The following is a 26453-nucleotide window of genomic DNA, read 5'->3' as shown; positions in this document are numbered from 1 at the left end:
CTCACACCTGCCACCTCGCCCCAATCTCCCTGTCTGAATAGTGAAAACGATCTTCTCAGTCTGATCAATGTGCTTCCTCGGTGACTTCTCCAATGTCCTCAGGGACCAGAAAAATTCACAGGGGGCACAGGAGAACTGAGGCTCAGCAGGGGTCCCCGGGCCACCGGACAGCTGGAGCGGGGGACTTGGGAGGCAGGGTGTGTGCGCTAAAGGTCTCCTCGAAGGCAGCAGAGAGCAGGGGAAACAGAGGCACACCCCAGATATCCCGCCCCCATCCCTCAGACGGCCCGTCTCTCCTGATCTCTGCCACCCAGCCACCCTGGCCAGTTTCCCACACAGCCAAGCAAGGTAGGCAGCCTGCAGAGGACCGTGCCACATGCTGGTCCCCCTCCTGCCCCGTCAGGTGGAGCTCAGGCCGGGGCCGTGGCGGCTTCTCTGAACCCTGGGCCCCACTCCCGTCCGGCTGCCCCCAGCTTCACAACACAGCCAATGCCCACTCCCCAGTCTCTGTGTTGGGCTCTCCCTGTGTGTCCATGTCTGTCCACATGTCCACCTAGTCTCTAACAAAGAACTCCCTCAGGGCAGGGGGCCGAGGGTGGGGTCAAGGTCCCAGGGGGTCGGGGCACTTCTGAACAGGACAGACAGAAACGGAGATGAGGAAACCCGTCACGGGCACTTTTCAGGCAAATAAATGCAGTTTGGGCTTGTTTAGAACAATGGTTTTTAAATTCTTTAATATCACGAACTTATGAACAGATAAAAGGTGGTGGGGGTAGGACCCCAGGTCCTACGCATTGGGACCCCCCCCAACTCCCTGCTTCAGTGAGAGAAGGGGGAGTAGGGTGGGACGGGGCTGGTGTATATAGATTGTCTGTCTAGCTGCTCAGCTAGTCCTCCCCCTGATCGTCCTTTTGGGGACTGCTGGCAGATCAAAAGTACCTTGGAGATAAGGTGAGCCCTGTTAACTCCCTTAGTCCCAAGACAAATTAGAGAATTGAAGGTTCTATTAGCCAAGTCCTCAATTATCCTCATCCGTCTCACTCTCCATCTTTCAGACTGACTCAACTTCTCAAACTTCCCTTAAGGCGAATTGGGGGTGGGGGAGGGGTGTTGGGAGTGTTTTCAGAAAAGGAAACCGAGGATCAGGGACCTTAGATACTACACAGCCACGGATGCAGTGGCTCTTAGTCCAGGCTGCCCAATGGATCCACCTGGAAGTTTACACAAACACTACGTCTGGGTCCCACGCACAGGTCTCCTGTCTGTGTGGTTGACCCGGGCCTGGGCGACTGGCAAGCCCCCCAGGTGATTCGGACGCGTAGCGGCTCCCTGCCTTAGTGGAGCGGGAGGGGTGTGGGCGCTGGGCTCAGGCCTCCCATCTCCCTGACCCAGGAGGGAGGACGTGAGGGCAGGCAGAAGGAATCCTCGGTATTCTCCCCACCCTCTTGCCTCAGCCCAGGTGACCAGGGTGCGGCTTGGGGGCAGGCGCGGTTTATGAGCAGGGTATTGGCAAGGGCCCAGCGGTGACACCCTGATACCTGTGCCAGCTACAGGCCCAGCTTGCCCGGGCCCTGTCTCTCCAGGACACTGTGGGGCAGGTGCAGGGACCTGAGGGGACAGAGCCACACCAAGTCTCAGTTAAGACCAGACCTGGGTGGTTGCAAAATGAACTTTAACTTCTTTTTTATCTGCATTCCAGAGTTGCGCCAATACCTACATGGAACATTTATAATGTTTTTGGAAGACAGACGGAACGTCAAGTTGTTGGAGACGTGGTTGGTGTGCTAGGATGTCAACAGAGGGTCTGAAGACCCGGGTTCAGCTCAGCTCTGCCTGTCACATGTTGAGGTTCTCCAGGGACCCCTGACCTCTGCCCACTTCCTTCTCCGTAAAATGAGGAGGTGGGCCAATGACCACCAGGGTCCCCCTGCCTGGGCAGGCAATGCCTCTCTACAGTTCACATGTTCTCTGGCCAGAACCAGGTCTTCTGGGCCCAGCATCTTCCAAGCCCCCAGTCCACACAGCACATTTGAGAAAATATGTTTTTGTTCTCAGGACTCAGCTTACTGGCCACCAGCTCCAGCTCTTCCCAAGCCCCCAGCAAGCCAGGCTGACCCTGTTGGGAGCTGGCCCTACTCCTCGATCACACCTCCTTCCTTGCTTCCCCAGATCCCACTGCAGGATGGAGAAGGCGCCTCACTGCACACTCTCCTCCTTGGTCCTTGAAGTAATGTGCCTAGGGCTGGCCTGAGCTGCCTGCCCCCAGGCCAGGGAGGAAGCAGCCAGCCACAGCATGATGTCACCACCCCAGCCCCCCCTCCCCGCCCCCGCCACCCCTGTGTCTCGGGTGGGGCTATGTACAAAATGCCATCCGCCAGTGTCAGTCACGCCTACAGTAAACCCAGGCAATCGTACTGGGCAAGGGGAATGTGATACAGCACACCCACCCTCACTGCACTCTAGTGGTCACTATACTACTGCTTCTTCACCTGGACTGCACGTAAGACACCACCTGGGGGAGCTTGGGAAAATACTCATGCCTGGTCCTACCCCCAGAGATTCAGACAGAAATGGTTTGGGCCATGGATAGGGAACTAGAATGCTTGGAAGCTGCCTCAGGTGCCTCTAATGTTATATAGAGCTACTTTCAGAACCACTGCCCTAGACCCAAACCATCCTTGTTAGGGGAAAGGTCCGAGTCTGCCCCGCCCCTGGAATCAACAGGCACGCCAGGAGGTCTGACGGTCCTCCCTTTGGGCTTCCCCTCGTGTGCCCTCCACAGCCATCTCTCAGCAGCCTCGACAGAGCCCAGATGCACTGCTGGGTCTCACGCTCAAGGCAGGGAAGCCCGCGCCAGAGGTAAGCACGTTTTCAGCAGTAACCTCTGGGTTTCCGACTTTCTCAGGCTCGGGAGCCCTGTCCTCCCTCAGGAGGGACAATGAAAACAAGGCAGGTGACCCTGTGTCTCCATTGTTCTCAGCTGGGACGGCCCCTCCCGTGAGAGCCGAGTCCAGGGCAGAGCTCTGCAGGGACTGGCTGACCTGGGAGGGCTGCAGGCTTGGCTAAGCAAACAGCGAAGGGCCGGCGGGGTCTGAGCTCAGGATGGGATGTCAGCAGGCGTTCTCAGCCACCTGGAAGGCTGAGCTGATGAGTGAGACTGGAAATCCCTGTTCGTGCAGACACACAGGATCTCTCCAGCCCAGTTCCAGGCCCAAAGCAATGCTGCCTGAGAGCTGGCCCCGGGGAATAGGACAGAACTCCCTCCCATCTAAACACACACACCAGATGACCCTCTGGAGCCATGTTCTCAAAATCCACCCCCTGCCTCATCTTCTGAAGGACTCAGGGCAGGTGGGATGTCCGGTGAGGTTTAAATGACAAGAGGGACAATCCTTCATCCACCTGCAGTTTCTCTACCCCCCAGTCCTGTGCTGGTATCTCTTTCCTACCTGGGACGTTGGCCTGGGGCCTGGATCAGCCTCCAGAATCCAGATCCTGGGAGTGTCTGACATCTTTCTGCTTTGACTGATGCCAAGAGATGTCTCCCAACTAGTGGGTCAAAGACTTGAGGACAGGAAATTGTTCAGCCAGGAGCCCTCAAACATGCCAAGCAGGCAGAACAGCCTCTCTCCTTCCCCACAGGGGTGGGAGTCACTAAGGACAGAGAGGTCCCTGCATAAGATTTGGCTTCTGGCTTGTTGTCCTTTCCAGGCAAACCTCTCTGGGCCCCATTCAACTCCTCTGTAACAAGGCTAAGGAGAGCACTGAGTCGGCATCTCCCTCCTCCCTGCCAGAACCCCACATTCATCAGGTACGTCTCATACCTACCGCTCCTCTGTTCCTAATCTCATTTGAGACTCATGACCCTGTAGGGAAGACAGGCAAAATGGATATTGCTATTCCCATTTTGTAGCTGAGGAAACCAATCAGAGAGGGCATGTGACATGGTAGAAGTCACACAGCAAGCTGATGACAAAGCACAGAGAAGAACCAGCCAGAAGGCCCCCGAGTCTCAGCTGAGGGCCCTTCCACCAAAAAACCAGACCATCCAACCCCATCCTGGGATGGGACTAAGAAATGCCAACCAAATTGGAGCAGGGAAGGTGACAGGAGACAGGTAGATACAGGTGACAGGTGACAAAGAACTATAAAAGGGTTGTGCAGTCACACCCACCAATCTAATCTTGATATTTAAGATGAGTGTGTGCTTATGTTCCCCGCCCCCAGCCCCTGGAGATGCCTTAGGGTTAGCCCAACTTCACAGTGGGGTGGAAGGAGCAAACACGGAAGTCACCAGCCACTCAAAGTTTCTAAAAACAGCCCTTAAAGAGGGCACAAAGGAGGTCACGGGGACTGCTGAGTCCATCTCCCCATCCCGGGCCAATGACCTGAAGGAAATGTGGTGCATCATCAGCTCAGCCACCCTGCCCCCTTCTCTGGAGCCCAGGTCTGTGTGTTAGCCTGGACGACACACGGTGGGATGGCTACTCCACTTCAAAATCACAAACGTCAAGTTTGGGATCCTCCACAAGCACCATGAGGGCAGAGGGGGAAAGGCCCAGCCTTGGAGCAGACACACCTGGGTCCAAATCCTGGTCACCTGGGGCATGGCCTTTCACCTTTCCATACCTAGAAAGTGGGGGTACCAAGGCTTCATCAGGTTGGGGTGCAGATTATGTGAAATGATGCACAGCTCTGTGCTGGGCATACAGGGTGTGCTCCCGTAACGGGCTCTGGGCAGAAGAGTGAACATGGGAAGAACGAGGGGGCTGGGGAGGCAACCTCCATTCTGAGGGTTTGTGCCTGCTGCCTGGGGCCTCCATTGCTGAGGAGACAGCTGAGCTATCCGTTGACAGCAATGCCCTCCTTCCTGGCTACCACCGTCTGGAAGATCAGGGTATGGGACAGTACTCATCGCCACATGACAGTCTGCAGGGGATCTGTTATCTGGCCTACTGTTTATCTCCCCCAGATAGACTCTGAGCTCTGCAGGCAGAGACTTCATCTCCCCTGTTCCCAGAGCAGAACCTGGCACTCGTGCGGATTCAGTATTTGCCAGATGCATGACTGAGTCTCCAAGATGCATGCCTTTCATAATCACTCCTCCCAGGGCACAGGGGGGTGCCAGTGTTGTAGCTAAAGCGGGTTCTGGCTCCACTAGATGAGGCGGGCAGCCCTGGCAGGTGTGGGCAGCCCAGGTTGATGGTGCCTTTTCCCTACCTCACCGCCCCCTACCCCCTGCAACCCGTGTGCAGGGCGAAAGCCCGCACAGGTCTTAGCCCAGTGAGTCAGCTGCCCTGCAGACTTTGGAACCATGAGGACTCCAGAGAAAGGAGGCGGGCGGGTGGGAGGGGGGAGGGCCCAGGAGGGATGTCATGGTTGAGGGCCGCAGGTCTTTCCATGCACGCCCTTGCTTATTGCTCCCCCAGCAGTGGGACGGTCGACGCCCTGTTCCACGAAGCTCTCTGAGCCCTGGTAGCTGCCAGCTCTGTTCCTTGCGGCAGATCTGAGGCCAAGACTCTCCCCCGCTGACACCCCCAGACTCCTAGCTCCATGGGACGAAACCCCAGCCCTGCCACATTCATCCCTCCAGGTTACACCCACACCCTTAAGGAGAATTTCAGCCATCCCCCCACCTCTTGCCCTGCAGAGTGCCCCAGACCACCAGCAAACTCTCCCCCTCCCAGGGGCCTCGAGAAAGCAGCCTCTCCACCTGCTCCTTCCTCTTCTCCCCGCTCCCTTCACCTGTTGCTGGCAGCTCCTCCAGGTAATAAGTAACTGCCCATCCTTGAAGGCTGGGGTTCTGATGATAAGAGATTATTAAGCCTACCCACTTGCTATAATTTGTTTAAGATGACCAGATGGTTGAACTAACTGTAAACATCTTCACTAATTAAAATAAGAAAGCCCAAAGGGGTACTGGGCAGTGGGATGAATCCTGCACTAACCAGGGTCGGCAGCCGAGTTTCTCTGCTCCCATGAGGCAACCTCCCTCCCCGTTTATTACCCACCACCCCTTCCCACCCAGACCTGGCCCTGCAGCCTCCACTCGTGACCCCACCCCCATCCCTCTCCAGGAAGCCCCCTGCGGGATCCTCCTGAGGGCCAACCACCTGCCACAAAATTCTTCCTTATTGTCTGACTCTAACCTAAATCCCCCCCGGCTGCTGGCCAAGCCCATTTCCTTTGGTTCAGGCTCCAGCTGGAGATGGACAACAGCTGGCCTGCATCCTCTCTGGAATAAATTGTACAAGAACGACCGGCAAACTGGCACAGGCATTTGGGGATGGATGGTGCTCTTTGCAGGGTGGGGGAGCCCTCTGCCTCGACAGCCCCCAGATCCCAGATCAGAAGACTGAGTCACAATCAGAGATGAGGGCCAAGTCTACAAGGCTCGACCACCTCAGAATCACTGCTTTGCTCTGAAGTGCAGACTCCCTCCGCCCCAAGTGTCAGACACAGATCTCACACCACACCAGTGGCACCAGGGGCTCGGGCCCACCAAGGCCCCCATTTGGGGGTCACAGGGATGGCATACAAACAGGATCCCCAAAGAGTGTAGGAAAGGAGCGGGCACCTGACATCTGCAACTGGTGCACCCCTCCCCAGCCACATGCCATCCCTGCCACTGCTACTCAGGTATGTCACAAAAGTAGAGGGGCAGCCCAGGCATAGCCACCTCTGCCTTTTCCACCCTGCAGGGAGGTTCTCCCACCCACCTCCCATCCCAGCCGACTGGTGTGTGGATGTGACCAGGGTGAAGAAACACAGAACTGTGTTGTGCTGAAGGTATGGAAAAGTACAGCTGGCCCTCCCAGCACAGAGGCTAGGCTGAGGTGAGGGGCAGTGTGGGGCTTGGAAAAACCTCCCGCCCCAACCTGGGGCACAGGACCAGAAACAGGCTGGGCGACAGGAAATGGAAATTCTCCTGATGGCACAGGAGGAGAATCTTGACTCTGAGACAGCGGTGTTGCGAAATGCAGGAGGCAGAAAGAAGACCATGCCTTTGACACACACACACTCTCTCTCCTTCTCAAGGGCTGTGATTTTAAGCAAGAGCATTTTCAAAGCCTGCTTAACCCCCGAACGCCCACCCAGGCTCTGGGGGCCCTCAATCTGCCCAGGAGAGCGGAGGAACACGATGCACAAGCCTGCATGGCGTTGTCTCCTCAGTTCTCAGGGTTATGGGTCCAAAGGCTCGATGGACATGAATGTGAAGAGCATGCAGCAGGTGCACAGGCAAAACTAGAGATGCTCCTGACCTACAAACTCTAGTTTCTAGCACCTGGTGTTGCTGGGGGTAGGCTTCCTCTCAGCTCTCCTCGTGCACTGAGTGTGGCCAGGGGAGGCTCAAAGACAGGAAAGTAAATGCCACCAGATTTCCAAGTCACCCAAGGGTCAGGCAGGGGAGTGAGACCTGCTCCTCAAGTGGCTGCATCCTGTCCCCCTGTGGGAACTGTTTCCCACCAACACACTGAGCGGCAGCTGGAGTGGCCACTTCTCAGGCTTGTCCAGGGAGGTTCAATCACCCTCAAGTCTGCTGAAGATGGCCATCTGACCAGGGCTGCTAAGGGCTAAGCCAGTGACCTTGCAGTGGGTTTCCAGGACAGAGCCTGCCTTCTCCCCATGTGTCACCTTCCAGGGAGAGTCAGGGGACAAAGGGGCAAGAGGGGACAAGGGTTCCCTCCATCCTCACTCCCGCACAGGGACCCTGGACCATTTCTTTCTTTGGAGGGGCAAAACACAGCTGTGCCTGCCTGCTCCAAATGCCACATCTCACCGGGTACCAGACCACAACCCACCAAACCCAATTTAACCCAAGGAAAGATGGGACCAGAGTCATGGGCACCTTTTCCTTGTACTATGCAGCTCAAAGTTGGGTTGACTGACTCATTAGGTGTTTGCTGAGTGGCAGCCATATGCCCTGACACTGTGGGCAAAACAAGAAGGTGCAAGACACAGGCTGTGCCCAGGAGGACATCACAGTCTAACAAGAGTCAGGCGGGCAGATGGGGGTTACATGACAGTGGAAGACAGCACGAGAAAGCAGTGGGCAAACCAACGGTGAGGCCAGGACAGTCCCTTTCAAGTCCAAGCAATGGGGCATGAAGCAGGACAAGAAACCCAAACATAGATGGGGGGACTGGAGCTCAAAATACATGAATGAACTAGATCACAGCAGACTCCCAGTCAGATGCTTCCTGCTCTGAAAACTGCTCACCCCTCCTTGCTCCCCTAGCCTCGGGTCTTCCACCTTCCCTGGCCCAGGACCCCCATCACGTGTCCTAGGAGCAACCTGGAAAACTCCTGCAAGTTTCGTCAGTCACCCCCTTTTTCCATTCTTTCTAGATTTGTAGTGGGATGATATGTTCATAGTTCTCATCCCAGAGGGGAGATGTACCCATGTGGCCAGCAGACTGACCCGACCAGTGACCCTGAACCTTAAGGAACAGGCTTTCCTTAGAACTGGGGATGCATTTCCAAGGACTGGGGACGTGTTGATGCTTCACTGCAGACTGGTGGGCTGGGGGCTGGGGTTGGAGCAGGCAATTAGAAGGAACCTGGAGACTCTGAGCGACAAGTTGGAGATCCATGAAAAATGACTCTTTCTACAGCCTGGTCCCACCTCAAAGGGAGCCAAAGCTGAGTGATGACACTGGGTTTGGGACACCTGGAGTCACCCTCCCACCAAATACACACTCATCTGAGTCTGATGGGACTGAGAGGGTAAGACAATCCACAGGCCTCTGTAAGACTCGCGCTTTCTTCAGATCAGACCAGTAGGTGTTCTCACCTCAGAAGAGCCTGCAAGTTTCCTGGCTGGTGGAACAGGAAAACCCCTTCCTGCGGGTTCTTGGTGCATCATCCTCCCCACTCCCAAGCTGCTGGGCCAGCTCTCCCCTTTCCCACCTTGAGCAGGAATGGAATTTGACTAGGCACTGAGAGAAGCAGGTGTGCCAATCAAAACCTCAACAGATTCCTATCAACACTCCCCAGAGTCCAACAGAACTGTGCTGTTGGGATGTTCTCTATCTCAGCAGTCCCACGTGGCTACTGATCCCTTGAAATGTGGCCAGTGTGACTGAGGAACTAAACTTTAATTTTATTAATTTTAATTTAAAACGAAACAGCCACAATAATTAGGAATATCATGTTAAAATAAAATTAATTAGCAACGTGTGGGTGGTGATGACTATACAGATGCAGAGTCAAACACAACAGCACATGCTACCCAAATGCTCCCCTAGGCAGGGTCTGCCTTTCCCTGGACCCTGGGGTTCACCCAAGCCTTGGTCCGTGGTCTGCAGCACACTCTGACTCTGAATTGCACGCGTGGTCCTGGGCTGTCCCAAACCCTGCCTGTGCTTGTGTTGTCGATCTGACAGGCAGGACAACATCTTCTTGGGCTCCTGTAGGACCTGGAAGAGGTGGATGCAAGCAGAGGCCAAGACAATACTTGTCCTTGGGCCTCTGGAGGACGCCTTCCCTCACAGGGGACACTGACCCCAACACTGGGTACAACCACTGGGGCTCCCCTGGCTCTGTCAGGCCTCTCCTAGGGAACCACACTCTTCTCGGGGGACGGTCGGCTCCTGTGTCCAATCTCAAACTTCTTGGTCTGCAGACCAAAGGCCCACCTAGTTTCCCCAGATTTTGAGAGCCTTCCCCTCAAATTGTTCAACAGCACTACTGCCCAGAAGTCAGCGCTCCAGCAGCTAACACACTGTTTAGCAATTACAGAAGTGATACCAGTTTTCAGAGTATGGTCTGTTAAAACCATGTTTATCTATGCTTTGTGTCCCTTGTATATTAAAAATGGCCAGTGTAGAAGTGGCTGATGATATATGCTTACATCTTACCATTTAAGAAAATTCAATTTCTTTTTTTTTTTTTTTGAGGAAGATTAGCCCTGAGCTAACATCTGCTGCCAATCCTCCTCTTTTTGGTGAGGAAGATTGGCCCTGAGCTAACATCCGTGCTCATCTTCCCCTACTTTATATGTGGGACACCACCACAGCATGGCTAGATAAGCAGTGCGTAGGTCGCGCCTGGGATCTGAAGTGGTGAAACCTGGGCTGCCAAAGTATGCAAACTTAACTGCCATGCCGCTAGGCCAGCCCCTCGATTTCATTTTTTTAAAAGCAATACAACAGCATTTCAGAAAACTGGGGAGGCAGAGAAAGAAAAAGACATTAATCATCCTGCCTCCCACTCAGAACCGCCTGCCTTTCGTTTTTACGTGGAGTTTCTATGACTCAATGCTAACAGAAAATGCACGTTAATTTGAGTCTCTCTGCTTCCCCTAGTCCTGTTTTTGTGTCACTTGGAGTCTGGCTCAGGGCTCAGACCCACTTTGAGAAACACCAAATTGAAGCACCAGGAAACCATGCCACCCCCAGGGCCAGGGCAGCTCGTGCACCAGGTGTCCCCATTGCAGTCTGTCTGAGGGTCTCCCACTCTACCGGCCAGAGCCCACCAAGTCAATCAACAGGCCAGGATTAAACCGCGTGTGCAGAGCAGCAGGGCAGAGGTGTGGAGGAGCATGTACACAGATGGGAAATGCCTCAGGAAGGAGAACTTTTAACATATGTACACAACGACCCCAACACAGCACAAGTAGAGACTAGGGGTTGGACCACATGCAGCTCTCAGCCCCGGGGCATTCTGAAAAGAGAAGGTGTGCCAAAACCAAGGTCTGTGAAATCTGAATCCCCAGTAGGCTTGGTGGAACCTTCTAGAACATGACCCAGAAGTACCCTCTGACTCCCAAGTTGCCCTACCCTGGCCCTGGGGAACCTGCCCTGGGTCTAGGCAGATGCACACCCAGGGAGATGTTGACGACTTCTCCAGGTAACCTATCGACCTGTCCTAATAGGGAACAGAGTGTCCCCAGTGAGGAGGGCACTGCGCACCCAAGAGGTAGAGGCCTGGGGGCAGTCCCAGAGGGCTTGCTGGGTGGGGGCAGAATCTGTCCAGGCAGGGCCCCCACTGGGAGAGCTAGGAACAGGGGGTTTCCAGATTGGAGGTGGGCCCATTGAAAGGCAAAGGACCTGGCTCTGGGTTTGGGGGCTGGGGGGAGAGAGGTCAAAGGAGAGAGACACATAACTTCATGGCTCAGGAGGTTCATTAATAATTACCCTCTCACAGAGCGCTAGGTCAGGAATCCAACGTGGCACAGGTTGAAGGCCTTGTGGGGAGGGGGGAGGAGTGCAGACAAGGCAGAAGCCCCAGTGCAATGTGCTCTGATGGGGGCGGAGGGGCGGGGCGTGGCCCAGAGCAATGGGGCTCAAAGGAAGGCAACCTGCAGGCCCAGGGTCAGTGGGGCCTTCCCCGGCAGCCCAGCCTGCAGCAACTTCTCTCCCTTGGAGCCCCCTAGGCCTCTACAACATGCCACACCCCTACTTAATAATCCTTCATAGATGTTGCATGGCCCCACCCCAACCTCAAAGGCAGGGATATGTCTAATGCTTACAATACCCACAACCCTTAAACCAGCCCTAGGCATTCAGCTGGCACTCAGTTAGTGTCTAATTGGCCTTGGTGAGCAAGTCCTTGGCTCAGAGAAGGGCAGTGATATAGCTTGGTCACACAGCAAGTCAGCTGAACCAGGCCCAGGACCCAGCTCTGTCTTCTAGTCCCCAACTCACTGGGCCACTCATAAGTAGATCTCAGGGCTGTGGCTAAAGTTTGGAGGATGCGGGAGGTGGGATGCTGAAAAGCTGATAAAAGTGAGGACACCCTCCCTTTTCCTGCTCCCCGGAGGGATGCTGACAAGACACTACTGCATCAGCCTGCTCCACTGAGCCCACTCAGCATTTATCCCTCGGCGAGAGGCAGCCCTTCCACCCGCTGCTCCAGAGGGGGCCGGCATGCTGAGAAGGGAAGGGCACCCTGCCAAAGCTAACACTGTCAGGATGCATTCCACGACCCGGGAGGCGAGAGTTTTATTTGAACAGGAGCTATGGGGAAGGCATGGGGCTGCGGTTCTTTCTCATCCAGAGGCACTGTGAACAGGTGCCATCCTGCACCTGGAGGCATGGGAGGAACAAGAACCTTACACTAGACACCAGAGGCACCTCAGCCAAAATAAACATTCAAGTCCGTAAAGGGCCTGCTCTGAAGTCCTCAGCATGCTGCAAAATAGCCCCTCACTGTCCCTGGCCATGCGGGCAGTATCCAGGCGACGCTTACACTCCAGGAGAAAGGCAAGATTAAAGCTCTTCCCTGGCCGACCCTGTGGCTGAGCGGTTAAGTTCACACGCTCCGCTTCAGCGGCCAGGGGTTTTGCCAGTTTGGATCTTGGGCACGGACATGGCACCTCTCATCAGGCCATGCTGAGGCGGGGTCCCAAATGCTACAACCAGAAGGACCCACAGCTAAAAATACACAACTGTGTACTGGGGGGCTTTGGGGAGAAAGAGGAAAAAATAAAATCTTTAAAAAAAAGCTCTTTCCCTCTATATGACTCCACTCATAGGTGGAAGTTAACATATTGACAAGGAGATCTGATCGGTGGTTACCAGGGAAAAGGGGGAGTGGGGGGAGGGCACAAAGGGGGAAGTGGTGTACCCACAACATGACTAACAATAATGTACAACTGAAATCTCACAAGGTTGTAATCTATCATAACATTAATAAAAAAAAAAAAGAAAAAAAAAAAGCTCTTCCCTCCCAAGGTGCAGACCAACCGTCCTGCTGGCAGTTAGCCCTGGGGAAGCCACGCAGGGCATGTGTCACAAATGTGGGTTTAGCTGCCAGGGAGGTGGCAGGTAATGTGGGGACGCAGACAGGAACCCCACAGCCAAGAGGCTATTGTACCTCCCCCTCCAGCTCCTTGATTCTTGAGGGCTCAGTTTCCAGGTCCCGTGACCCACAAACCCTGCAGTGAAGGGTCAGGGGCCTGTTAGATCTGTAAGGACGATGAGGGAAAGGAGCTGAGGCCAGGGACAGAGCTGACAGCCCCAACTCTGAGCTGTGGCACCTACATACATAACTCAGGTTTTCTTGCTTTAAAACTTTTCACGCTGAAAATAGCAAACAAGCCTATATGTCAATGTGGTCAGGAAACAGTGGTGTCAGAACCCATGATGCTGAAGAGAGCAGTGCTCAGCGAAGGCCAGCAAGCACGCTCGGGGCGCTCCTGGGTGGCTGGGAGCCCACAGGCCCAAGTAGAAAGCCGGTCCCAAGGAATGCTGGGAGCCTAGCAAGATCAGGGTCACTGGTGCTAAGTTAGGACCCTACAGAGTCTACATGAGAGGTCACTGCAGAGCTCTGGCCTTGGACCCAGAAGGCCTGGGTTCAGGCCACTAACTGGCTATGCGACTTTGACTAAATTGTTTAATGTCTCTGCCTCAGTTACCCTGTCTGCACAATGAGGTTCCTACAGCACCTGTCTTACCACTGTTGGGGAGTCGGTGTGATGTGGTGTGGCCCCGCCTTCACCAAGTGTCAGCTACTGTTACTACTGTCGCGTGGCTGTCGTTACGCCTCCATTGCCACCACCCCCAGAGTCATTTACGTTATCAGTAGACTGAGACCTGGAGTTCTTGGTAAAAGCTGAAACTCGCTATGAGTGTGCAGGCTCTGAGAACGCCTCTCCGCCCTCAGGAGATGGCCTCCTGTCTGGAAGGAGGCCAGCTGGAAGTCAAGGGCAGGGGTCCAGAAAGAGGCGAGACTACACATAGCAGAGTCCAAATCACTTGGGCCACTGCGAGGACCTTGGCTCCTCGTCTGAGGGAGAAGCTGCTGAGGGTTTTCTGAGTTGGGGGAGTCCTGATCTGACTCTACTGGGACCCCTGACTGCTGTGGTAGGGACCAAGAGACCTATTTCGAGATGTGGCAATCACCTTTTAACCAACCTCAGTGGCCACTGCTTCCAAGAAGCCTTCCCTAATTGCGCCACTTAGCTCTAATTACTCCTTTATTGTACTTCCCCCGCCCCAGGTAAGCACAGTAACCTTGGAAAAATTACATAACCTCCCAAGGTCTGGGCCTTGGCTCCAGGGCTGTAAAGGGAGGCCAGTCAGATAACCACTGAGCTCCCTGCAACCTCACATTTTATGATTCGCTGCCAGGAGAGGTGCCCAGAGCCTGACCCTCCTCCCCTCTGTCGGCCACCCCCTGCCAGCCTCCAAGGCAGGCTCTGGAGAAAGCAGCCAACAACAGCTTCTTGGGCGCAAACACACACGGAGCAGGGTCCTGTGATGGGGAAACTCCCTGGGGAAGCAGCAGATCATTTCTGCTCCAGGCTCTGCATGGCCCCAAAAAAACATCCTCCCTCCTGAGCCTGCAATTTCACCACAATTTCACCTTTCACCTCTTTTCCCAGAAAAACTCACTAGTGGGTGGGGCAGCTGGCGCTCAAGATCACAGGAAGGGGTGTGCTGCGGCAGGTTATGAAATCCAGCAGGCCAATTTAGTGTAAGGAGATTAAGTGCTCTGCCTCTCAAAACGCCATCGAGGTTTTGATTTAAAAGGGGATTCAAGGTAGGGTGACAGACGGCTCAGGGAAGAAAGGCTCTGGACCTGGGTGAGCCAAGGTAGTGTAACCCGAGCTTGGTTCTAGAGACGGTGTCCCTGGCTCCTCACCAGGCCTTGGTTTTGCCATCCAGCAAATGGGATGGCGTCTTGCTGCCAGACCTCACAGAGTAAGGCCCAGAGGTCACCGGAAGGTACCTCCAATGAACACGTGTGCACAGATCCGTGGCAAGACTAAAGGTGGGGCTCCAAGCATGCAAAGCCTGTATTTCTTCGAGCTTCTTAGAGGTCACCCAGGCAACACCATACAACACTCCTGCTCCATCCCCTGGGGCCAATATCCTTGGTCAGATGTGGAGGGGGTGCCATCTGGGGTGGGCCATGGGGTTTTAGAAAAAGCCCAGTGCAGGCTCCAGTCATGCCAAAGGAGGTACCAGCTGGGACACGCCCTTCTCCCCTGCAAACAGCCCGGCCTTCCTCCTGCTCCTCCTCCAAAGGCTCTGAAGATCAAACACCAGCTTCCACAAGGAAGGGGCAGGGGGGTGCTGTTTCCCCCCCAGCACGTCCACTCACCCTGTCGGTTTCCGCAGTACGTGGTCTGAAGACACTCCCCAAAAGGCAGGGACGGGCCTGTTCTCTTCAGCAGCCTCTAACAGATCTGGGCACATAGTACGTGCTTAGGAAACAGCTGCTGGAGGAAGGCCTGGGTATTTGCTCTGTCTCAAGTTCCTTGAAAGCAGAAACCACAGCTCGCCTCCAGCACCTAGCCCAGTGTGAAGGACAGACCTGCCAAACACGCTCACGCTGACTGGCCTTGTTAATCCCAGGGGAAAGGAATTTAGGAAGAATTTATGAAACAAGGGGCGGAGGGGAGCAGAGACGGGGGTTCCTGGAGATAAACAGACCCAGAGAGGGAGAGCTGTTTATTCTGCAAAGTCCTTCAAAGGGAGAAGATAACAATAAGGCGGTTTTAAAGGTTAACTTGGAGCTGGAAGCTGCGGTGAGCTTTACCGGCATTTTTCTCCGGTTATCTTCACTCCCAACAAGACGGGTAATATTACTCCCACTTTCCAATGAAGCAGTGTGCTCAAGGTTGCATGGCTTGCAAAGGCAGTGGGACTTGAAAGCCTGTCTTAACCATCAGGCAACATGGCCTCACCTCAAGTGGCTTGAAGGGGAAGTGGGAGTAAATTTTGATAATGGCACTCCCCCTGTCCTTGTCATGATCTGGAGCCTAGGAGACCAGGGGCCAGAGTCTGGGCCTGCCTCAATCCACCCAGGTGACTGCCTTGACCTTCTAAGAGGCTTGGGCCCTCCTGACTGGACTTCCAACCTGAAGGTCCACATGGCTCTTGGGGTCCCCCTCACAGCCAGGTACACCGCTGGGCACCCAGGGCCCAACGGACACTGTCTGAGCAAGTCAGTGGTCAACTAAAACTCACACGCTTACTGAGCATGTCTTGTGGGCTACGCCTGGGTGCACAGGGCCAAGGATGGGAGACATGGCCCCATGCAGGGCTCCTGCAGTCTCGCTGGGCCTAATTTAACAGGCCCTCCAAGCCTTCTTGAATGAATGGATGAATTTACTCAAAGGAAGTGGAGTCCAGAGAGGTGAAATTGGGTTCACACAGCACAGACCAGTACTGTAGGGAGAATCAGAACCCAGGTTAGAATCAGCTATTCCCTACAGAGTTGTTTAGACACAGGTCCCAGCCCCAAGCGTGGGTCCACAAAGACACAGGGAGGAGCTCAACTGTGTACAAGGACAAGGCCCCCAGCAGCCCACAGCGCTAGCCACCAGGCTACAGGAGCTAGCAGTGGCCCTGCAACAAAGGGCCTCACTCGGCTTCTCTCCTAGCCTTGGGGGTAAGCCTCTCTCTCACAGGAGGGACCCAGCTAAGCAATTGCAGCCAGATTACAGTAGGCCATGGGAGGTGACAACACCAGAAGTACACAATCCTGCCTAAATATTTTGGCAGGAAACCCAAATATTTAGATGGAGGAGAGGAAAAATAGAATGTACATTTCAAAGCCAATCAAAGGGACCTAACTACAAAGGGCCCTCTGAGAGGGGAGATGGATGTTGTTTGCCCCCAAGGAGGGCATAACTCTGTCCCCAGATCCTGCGTGACCACCCTCCAGGGAGGACACCCATGAGGCCATCTGAACCCAGGAGTCCTCCAGAAGGGAAAAGGTTTAACCAAGGCCTGGGACAAGCCAGGACTGAGCAGAGAAAGCCTTGCCCTTTTTTCCAAGAGCAGGGAGCAGGGCCCAGCTGGTAGGGAAGAAGTAAACCTTCCATATTTTCAGATGCTGACTATTAACTCTTTCGGGGGGAGGGTTGTGGGTAAATGGAAAATGAGGGTTTGCAGGAAATGGAAAATGACGAGTGACTTCACTAGGAGAGATCTGGTGGGTTTTATCATCCTTGTCTCCATCTCCAGGTTAAGAGCTCAATACATGGTGGGCCTGAAGTGGGTGTCAGGAGCAGGGGCCCTGCAGAGAGATGGGGTACAGAAACAGCACCTCGCTAATACATAGCGAGTCACTGGTTGCACGTGCCAGGCACTCTGTCTAGTGTGTTTGCACGGATTCTGTGGGCATGAGGGGGATGCTATACTATTATCCCACTTCATTGATGCAGAGACTGACTTTTGTTCAAGGTCACACAGCTAAGGAAGCATCCTGAAAGCTGTCCCATACATGCTAAGGCTCTGAAGAAACCACCCATGCCCTGCACTTTCCCACCTCTAGGTCTTTGTTCCTTGTTTTTTCCACCTTCAGTGCAGCCTCATATGGAGCAGAATGGTTCAGAGGGTGGGCTCTGGGTTCAAATCCTTGTTCTTCCACTTCCCAGTTGTACGACCTTGGGCAGGTTACTGAACGTCTATGGTCCATAGTTTGTTGCTCCCACCATGAGGTAGTGGCGGTAAGAGTACCAACTGCAGAAGGCTGCTCTGAAGATTCATGAGATGATGCACAAAATAGTTCCTGCAGTCTGAGGGTAAGCAAGTGCTCAATAACTGTTAGCTGGCATCCCCCTCCCCTACCCCAACTTCCTGCGCACTCCAGGCACCCCAATCTGGTGGCTTGACCTCCACTTATGGATAGGACCCAAGGCTCTGAGTCAGGAGCGGGGATGCATCCCAGCTTCTAGCTAGCCATGTAGACTCAGGCATGTCCCCTGGCTCTGGCTTTCTGTTTAATGGGAGCCGAATCTCACCCACAGGACTGGTTCAACGAAACAGAAGTAAAGAACCAGCCCAATGTGTGGCACATAGTAGGGACACTCACAGGGGCTGCTACTCACACCTCTCATCCTTCCATCCTAGCTCACACTCCCCCTTCTTTAAGTTCAAGAGCAGACATCTATCTCCATGGTACGCACTTGGAACACCTATCAACGTCACTCAGGTAACAGCTCCTTACCTTTCTTTCTCTAGATTAGGGGCTCCCTGAGGGCAGGGACCTTGTTTTGCTCAAAGCCAGATCGCCCACAGGCCAGGGGGTTCTACAGGCCTCAGGAAACAGGAACTGAATCTTCCGAAGCCCTCTGACCCTCATCCAACTCTCCAGCCTCTTCCATCTGCAACCCATCACTCAGCACCAGGACCGTATCTCCCCTCGTTTCACCAGGGAGGCCCTGTTTTCTCCCCCCAGCTAGACCAAGATCCTGAGGGCTAAAGCCCCCTCTGGCCTCTGAGGCTTCAGCAAACACAGAAATGATAGGTGGTAGGGAGGGATCCTTCTGTGACCCCACCCTTACTTTGCCCAGGTCTCTCTTGAGGTTTGGGGGACCGGGTTAACTCCTCACAAAAAGCCTAGAGGCCCCAGGCAGCTGTTAAGAGAGTGGGAGCACATCACGCCCACTTTTACATAAAGGGGCAACTAAGGCACAATCTGGGAAGGTCATCCACTGGGCGGGGCTGTGTCTTCAGCAGGGACAGGGACCCAGCTCTGAAGAACAGAAGAGAGAGGCGCCCTAACTGAAAGCTGGGATGTGAGGGAAGGTGGGTGGGCTCCTTGGGGGGCTGTAAGCTCTGTGGGCTTTGGTGGAAAAGCACACATTCCATTATGTCAGAAGGAGAAGAGGAGGAGGCGTCCTTATCAGAACAGCCACGGGGTAAAGGGATCAATGCACAGAAACGCCATTAATTTAGAGGAGAATATTCCACTTTTAAGTTGCAAACGGCTGTGAGAGACGATGAAACTTTCTGAAATGCCGTTCACTCCCCGACTTGAAAATTGCAAAAATTTAGTGAGTTCAAATTCCTTGGCTAAACCCAGCGGCTTCGTCATCTGACCCTCACCTCTCTGCCCTGTGGCCGCAGCCCAGGACCAGCTCGAAGTTTTACACTTCCCCAAGGGCTGTGGGCGAGAAAGATTCACCATCCCCTCCTCCTCTGTCTAGCTCTTTAAAAACTTGGTTGCTGTATAGTCAGAAGTGGGGTTGCTGGATCATATAGTCGTTTGTTCCATTTTTAATTTTCTGAGGAACCTCTATACCGTTTTCCATAGGGACTGCACCATTTTACTCAAAAAGACAAATAGTGTATGATTCCACTTATAAAGCCTCTAAAGCAGTCAAATTCACAGAAACAGAGCAGAATGGTGGTCACAGGGACTGGGGGAGGAGGGAAACGAGAGTTGTTTAACGGGTATAGAATTTGTATTGCAAGATGAAAAAGTTCTGGAGATCTGTTTCACAACAATGTGAATATACTTAACACTATTGAACCGTACTCTTAAAAATGGCGAAGACGGTAAACTTTCTTCTGTTTTTTTGAAGATCGGCCCTAAGCTAACATCTGTTGCCAATCTTCCTTTCTTTTATTTTCCTCTCCAAAGCCCCGGTACATAGGTGTATATCCTAGCCATGGGTCCTTCTAGTTCTTGTATGCGGGATGCTGCCACAGCACGGCTGGATGAGCAGTGCTAGGTCTGCGCCCAGGATCCGAACCAGCAAACCGCGGGCCGCCAAAGTGGAGTGCGTGAACCTAACCACTCGGCAACAGGGCCGGCTCCTTCTTATATGTTTTTTTACAACAATAAAAACTTTGGTTGACATTTCTTCTGCTCTAGGAAGGTCTTCCTGAATCTATGTGAGCCACACTCGTGCGTGGATGGCCCCATCACGTAGTAGGGATATCTGGGAGGAGGGGTGGCAGTGGCAGCTAACACAATGAGCGCTCACTATGTGTCCAGCACTGTTCTAAACAGCCTATGAGGGTAACATTATGGCATGCCTGCAGGGGCCACCCTATAACCACAGACACTGCTTGGATGGTGGGTCTTTCAGCAACAGCAGGGGGCCTGCACTGGGTGAGGCGAGTGGCAGCTGGTGAGAGATCCCTGTTAAGGGCAGCATGCTCTCTATCCATGCCAACCCAGGCCTGGGGAGGACGGACCAGTCAGGGCTCCTCTGCCTTATTCCAAGAGTCCAGGGGGATACTCAGTGAAATCTCCGAAGACATTAACCTCTACCTTCTCCACTCCCTAAAAGGAACATCAGAAGGAGGTGAACTTATTTCACATACTTTTCCATAGTCATCCACATCACCTGGCCTCTCTGTGTCACCCAGTTCTGGCCCATCAATTCTTGTCCCACCACTGGATCTAGCATACCAATTTGTACAAAGACTCTCTTGGGGGTTCCGTCTCAGGAGCCCGGCTCCTCTACTCCCCAAAGCCTTGTACTTCCCTACCCCCACCCCACCACACACATCGAGTTCAGGGGCTAGCCTAATATGACAGCGAACAGCCAAGTTCAAGATGAAAGCCCTTGACCTGAGGTCAGAGCCAGCCAAGCACAGCACCCACAACTGGAAGATTGTGTTTCTTTTAAACGCCAGATGATAAATGTGGCAAAACCCCAGGAAAATACCTAGAAACAACAGTCATCACCTCCCTTGTACCCGCTTCTATAAGACTCCCCCCCACCCCCACTAGAACCTTTCAACACTTGCTAATTTCTATTCTGGCTAAGTCTCTATTACCATGCCATCCATCTGTAATCATCCTAAGGGCTCTAGTAAACCTCTCAAAACGATTCAATAAAAATTCACTTTAACTGCTAAAACTCTAACCAGAGCAGTTAACTAAGGCAGATTTATCGATTTGAGATTTTTTTTTTTTGGCTGCCCTCAACTTTGAGTGGAACATAAATGAGAAAGCGAGCCATTAGGAAGGGACCTCTTTCTTCCATTTCCTCTCAAAAGCTCAACTTCTCCACTTTCCACTTCTGCAGTCCTAGACGTGAAAGTTCAAGTTCAAACTAATGACGTGGAGGCTCCACAATCCTGGATAATCAAAAGATCTATTGTTTTCCCTTTACTTACAAAGGCAGTTAAGTGGACCAGTGCGCTTTACAATTTTCACCAAGGCTTGAAACAAAAGAGGTTTTCATGTTAACCCTCAATTCTCCAAAATATCCAATTAACACGCCCTGTTCTAAGCATTTTGGTCAGATGTAATTTTACCACCTAATCCATGGTTATATTTTTCAAATTTTAGGAGGAGGATTGGTGTGAATAACAGGATGTCAGAACCTCAAAATGGGAATTGGCCTCACTACTGTAGACTGGAACGTGTATAGAGTAGGAAGGGTCCAGGAAATGAAAGGAGAGAAGTCTGGCAGACGTGGAAAATCTCCGGAGAGGATAACGCAGTTTGGAGCTTAGCAGCAAGGAGGCCAGCAGGATCCAAGAGGCTTCTGGGAACTGGTCATCTATGTGAGCAGTCAGGAAAACCCAGTTAGGGATGGGGGCCCCAGTGGAGGGCAGGGCCTGGGGTGACCCCTATTGCACCCCCAAAAGCCACAGCACAAAGCAACACCCCACTCTCTTCCCCCTTCTTTTCCTTGCTAAACCCTGGTAATTCCAAAACCCCACTCTGGCTTGAGATCACCTCCTCCTGAAAGCCCTCCCTGACTCCTTAGGCTGGACCTGGGGACCCTCATTAAGAAGCCCTCCTGAATTCCTCTGGGGGTGCCTCACAAACTATCCTGTCATGGTGGGTTTATTGATCCTTCTCCCAGCAGCCAGTCTGAGCCCAGCCGTGTCTAACTCATCTTTGAACTCCCAGCGTTTTGCCCAGTGCCTGCCACACAGTAGGTGCTTAATACATGCTTGCTGACTAATTCCTATGTACTTTGGAATACAACACACTTCGATTTGAAACCTGACCCTGCACTCTATGATCCTGGGCAAGTTACATCATCTTTTCAAGTGTCATTGTCCTCATCTATAAAAGGGGGTGGTTGGTAAGATTAAATTAAAATAAGAAAGCATGTAAAGTGCTTATTCGAAGCCCTGGGGCATGGTGGGCTCTCAAATCCTTCCTGTTGATCACTGCACACCAGGGGTAAAGGCTGAGAGGTTCATTCCTCCCCTGCACCTCAACCCTCTGCTTCTTTGTGCTTCCATAGGAATAGTGGGGTGGGGTGGACGGCTGGTCATTTCAGTAACAGAGGAGGTGGCGCTCAGCCAGGCGGAACGCCGGGGAAGCCCATGTGCCAATGCCGTTTTAGGGGAGATAGAAAACAGAATTTCCCAGCAGAGCAGAGTCCAGCTGAACCAATGTACTCAGCTCACTTACAGGCCAGCCATTCAACAGGTGCACGTGCCCCAGAGGGAGGGCAAGGGCACCCAAAGAGCAGGCTCTGGAGGCAGACTGCCCCATTCCCCACCCAGGCGGCGCCCTCCTGCTGTGTCACCAAGGCCACTTTACCTTCCCTGAGCTTCGGTCTCCTTATCTGAATACATAAGGCTGCAGTAAAGAGTACCTGAACTAACGCAGGTAAAGCACCTGGCAAGTTGCCTTGGTCAACGTGTGCGCAATAAATGCTGGCGAGGGCTATGTGCTTGCTCCACACACCTCCTGCCTAACGCTCTACTTGGCCCTCACCAGACCCTCATTTTGCAGATGAGGAAAGAGAGGCAAAATTAAATGGTTTGGTGGGTAAATGGCCAAGACAGATGGCAAAACCAGCCTGTGCCCTCTCTCATAAAGTGCAGATACCACCCACAACGCCCAACACACAAGGTGCTCAGTCAACGCTTAACCCCACTTCTGGGAGCCTCTGCAATTTCGGAACAGGCTGGGGGAGTGGGTCACCCAACACCTGGTGGAACAAGGCTTGAGAGCAAGGGTTCAAGATGGTTCTGAAGGCAGGAAGGAGGGCGATCACGTGGTCCAGGGCTGGTGGCGTGCTGAGCATTTGAAAGTCCGCCCCCGTTCAACCACAATTGAACAGGGAGGAAGCGCCTGACAACTCAGGACTATTTCCAAAGATCTAAAGATCTAAAGGTGTGCTAACTCTCTTTCATGCATTTGAAAGCACACATACAACTTCCAGTGTTAAGAAAAACCCCAACCCAGAGTGTGCCCCCTCCCTTCCAACGACCCTTCCCAGGAACCTGCCCCCACCCCAGGAATTCCTAGCGAGGGACTGTTTTAGGCTTACAAAGGCAAGACGACACAGAATCTCAGGTGGAAAATGCTGAAGCAGCCAGATGGGAAAGAAGATTTTTGAGTTTTCATTTTTCCTTAAACCAATTTCCTGAGGCCTGAGGCAGTGCCCCAAGTCACAGATCAGAAAGCCGCGCCAGGCAGAATTTTCTGCAGACTAAAAGTGACACTAGCAAAATGCTTCCACTGGTCCGTTTTCGTTTCTTGGGTTTTTCCTATGAAGGGAGGGGACTTGCCCAGTTGGAGATGGTTTGTGCCGGGGATGGGGCAGGGCTGCCCATAATCATTTCCAAATCAGACTGGCCTGAAGCCAAATCCTTTTCTAAAAGCTACCTGCCCACTCTTGGGGGGTAATAGTTGACGGGTTTAACAGGACCTCAAAATAAGAGGCATTCTGTTTGCTCCAACACCTTGAGAAAGCTGTCTAACCTCCAAAGCTACTACCACCAGCTGCACCCGGCTGCCTCAGCCCAACCCCTCCTTTTCCCTTACCCTCGTGTTTTGAAGTTTATTTTCCCACATTCAGCCTTGAATTCTTTCCTTCCTTCCCCTGCAGTGGCGGAGAAGCAGCGAAGAGGGAAACACTTCGAGGGCAGCTCGTTTCTTTATCATCCCCGCCTGCCCCTTTCCCCTCTAAACAAAGCCCTGGAAGAAACTAAACAACAACTCATTCTCCAGAGGAATTGTTTCCTCAGGGAAATTATCAAGTGACCCCTCCCCAACACACACACACAGGGCAGACACCCATCCACAGGCAACGGCTTCATCCCACAACTCCAGCTGTGAGGAGCTAACCCGCTCAACTACCTTCTGAAGTTCATCCTCCCCACCAACCTCACCTCCCACCGCCCCCACCCCGGGAACTGCTCCAGGACCCAGGCTCTCCCCACGAAAACCAAGCTCCCCTTCCACCGGCCCCTGAGAAGACAAGTCTTCATGTGCCCGGCTGTTGGTGGGCACCCATATGCTCATTCGTGTGAGTGTCCATCGACCTGGGGACAAAAATGGGGTGCCACAGGCAAGACATCTAAGACATCTTCATGTTTTCCAATGCTTTCTACCTTCCAACAGTCTGGGGCAGGACAAACGGATGAAGATGGGTTCATTCCCATTTTACCTATGGAGAAACTGGGGCTGGAAAAATGGGGACAACTAGACAGACATAAAGTAGTGTGGGGCTGGTGTAGATTAAATGCTGTTTCTCATCAAACCTCCTTTCTGGTATGTTTCACCCCAAGAGATCTACCCCTATTCTACCTCACAATCTAGAGCCCCTACAGGCTCTTACCCAGATCCTGGTCTGTCCACTGGGTGGAAGTCATTAGCGTAGGCCAAGAAGGGTGGGGTGGTTGAGGCTAAGAGCCTTGCAGAAACTGGAGTAGAAGGCCTCGGTTCCCAAACTGGCCCAAGGTCAGCCCCACAGTTTATCCAAGTGAGGTCAATGCCATCCATAGGGCACATGAACCAGAAGATAAGAGGTTCCCAATGCCAAGGTGGACGAGAAACTCTCCCCACCACCTTCCACTCTGCACAACCTCTCCTTTTCCCCCAAAATGGGACTCCCTGGGTTTTATTCTTTTGTTCAACCTGCTACTTTCACAAAATTTAACTCCAAGCCCTTAAGGGATGTCTCCGCGAGATAAGTCTTCCCGGAAGCCTGAGCGCGTCCCGAACATTCCAGCCAACAGCCCCAGCCCCAGCCCGGGGGCTCAGGCCCGACAGAGCCCCGCACGCCCTCCCCGAGCCCTGCGGGGCGGGGTTCTTTGCTCAGCCTGGGGCTGGAGGACCCTCCCGCAACTCCGACGGGCTCACGGTCCCGAAGAAAAGCCGGGCGGGCGCGGCATCGGCCCCTGAGCTGGGAGGTGGTGACGCGACGGGGTGGCACCGACTGGGCTCCCGAACTCCGGGAGCGTCTCCAAGGAAAGATAAACGCCTTTATCTGCCCCACAGCCTCCCTCTAAGGAGGGAGGTACCCGCACACCCACACCGAGCCCCCGCGGGGCCTGGTTCACCGCGAGATCAACCCTAAGTTCTTCTCTGGACAAACTGGGTTCCAAAGAGTCTCGGCGCATGGGTGACTCCCGTGTCCACGGGGGAACGAGAGACCCCAGCAGCCAGACGCATAGTGAGACGTCCTCTCCTGTCATCCCCAGGACCACCCACAGGGACTGAGGGTCGTCCAAAGCTGAGAGGCTTCCCTTCCGCACTCCCACAGCTCCAGCCAGCTTCAGGTGCATGTAGGGGTACGGCGGCGGCTCACCTCCAGGATCTTGTCCAGGCCCTCCTGTCCCAGGCACGGGAACTCCTTGAGCAGACGCAGTTTCTGCGTATAGTAGTTTTTCTTGGCCTCTTTCCAGTGCGGCTCCTCGAGCACCTCGAAGATCGCCGCCCCGATGGCCAGGTAGAAGATGATGGCCGAGGTGAGCAGAGGGCCCCGGTCCACCATGGCTCCGGAGCGGCCGCCTCCTCGAGAAAGCCTCCCCTAGCCCCAGCGGCTCCCGATCCACCCGCCCTCCAGCCTCTGGGAACAGCTGTTTGAATTTGGAGCTCCGCATGCGCAGTGTCCCGTCCCCCCGGCGCCGCTCCCGGGACAAAGTTGCTCCGCCAAGTTGGTCCACTGAGCGCGGGGAACTGTGTGGGGCCGTTCTCACTCGGGCCGGGGGCGGGCGGACACCCAGGGGGCCGAGGGGAAGCCCTGAATCGCGGGGCGAAAAGAGCTGGGTGAACTGTGGGCCGGACTCCGGGGAGACACGTGGATCACCCCTCCGCGCGCCACAGCAGTGTGCGCCGCGCCCGCCTCCGCGCGCCTCTTTAACCCGCGCCCAGCGCGAGCTGCCCGCCCGTGACGACCCCCTCCCGGGGGAGGGGCCGCCGAAGGCCCCGCCCCGCCAGCCCCGCCCCCGTGCAGGCCCCGCCCCGCGCAGGCCCGGCGGCCCGCCCCGGAGTCGCGGCCGGGCGCGTGCTGGGGCGAGCTCTGTGCTCCGTGCGCTCGCGCTCCCGGGGCTGCCGCCAGGGGAGGCTGCGCGCCCCGCAGGGCCCCGGGGGTTGCGATCTCTGAGAGTCGCGTCCGTTACTAGCGCTGGTGCATTAACTGAGTGTGTACCTGATGACCGAGGTCAGGAAGTTATTACTCTTGGTATTTTCATTATAATTCAATTTTCACTTACTGATGTTTCTGCCAAGAAAGCTTGATTCTCAGTCTCTTTCTGTCTCACACACCTTCCTATAAGTCTGGGGAAAGGAGATTAGAAAAGGACTGGAGAAGCTGTAGAAAATCAGAGGATGTCAGGAACTAATCCAGCCATAAAGGCGCGACTCCCTCTCGCCCCTTTTTCACCTGGCCTGGGGAGACCCCCATAACCCCAGGTGCTCCAAGGAAGCAGCACTGTTCCAGCCTCCTCCCCCCACCCCCGCACTGTAACTGCAGGGAACACTTGACCTCTTTCGTACTCCCAAGCCTGTTTAAAATTGCAACCCCCTCCACGCACGCTCCTTATCCCCCCGTT

General features: G+C 54.0%; 1 protein-coding gene across 1 annotated transcript in view; it reads right to left on the bottom strand.

Annotated features, from left to right (window-relative positions):
* The window catches only part of KCNK5 (potassium two pore domain channel subfamily K member 5), a 39564-nt gene extending 13755 nt beyond the window's left edge, over positions 1-25809 (bottom strand). The window contains exon 1 of the mRNA XM_014830968.3: positions 25208-25809. Coding sequence (XP_014686454.1) covers positions 25208-25393 — 186 coding nt within the window. The 5' untranslated portion in view covers positions 25394-25809. The remainder of the gene's footprint in view (positions 1-25207) is intronic.
* Positions 25810-26453: the final 644 nt, after the last annotated feature.

This window comes from Equus asinus, chromosome 8 (genome assembly GCF_041296235.1).
Source record: "Equus asinus isolate D_3611 breed Donkey chromosome 8, EquAss-T2T_v2, whole genome shotgun sequence".
Taxonomy (NCBI): Eukaryota; Metazoa; Chordata; class Mammalia; order Perissodactyla; family Equidae; genus Equus; species Equus asinus.
Note: the sequence above shows the minus strand (reverse complement) of the source record. Positions and strands in the feature narration are given on the sequence as shown.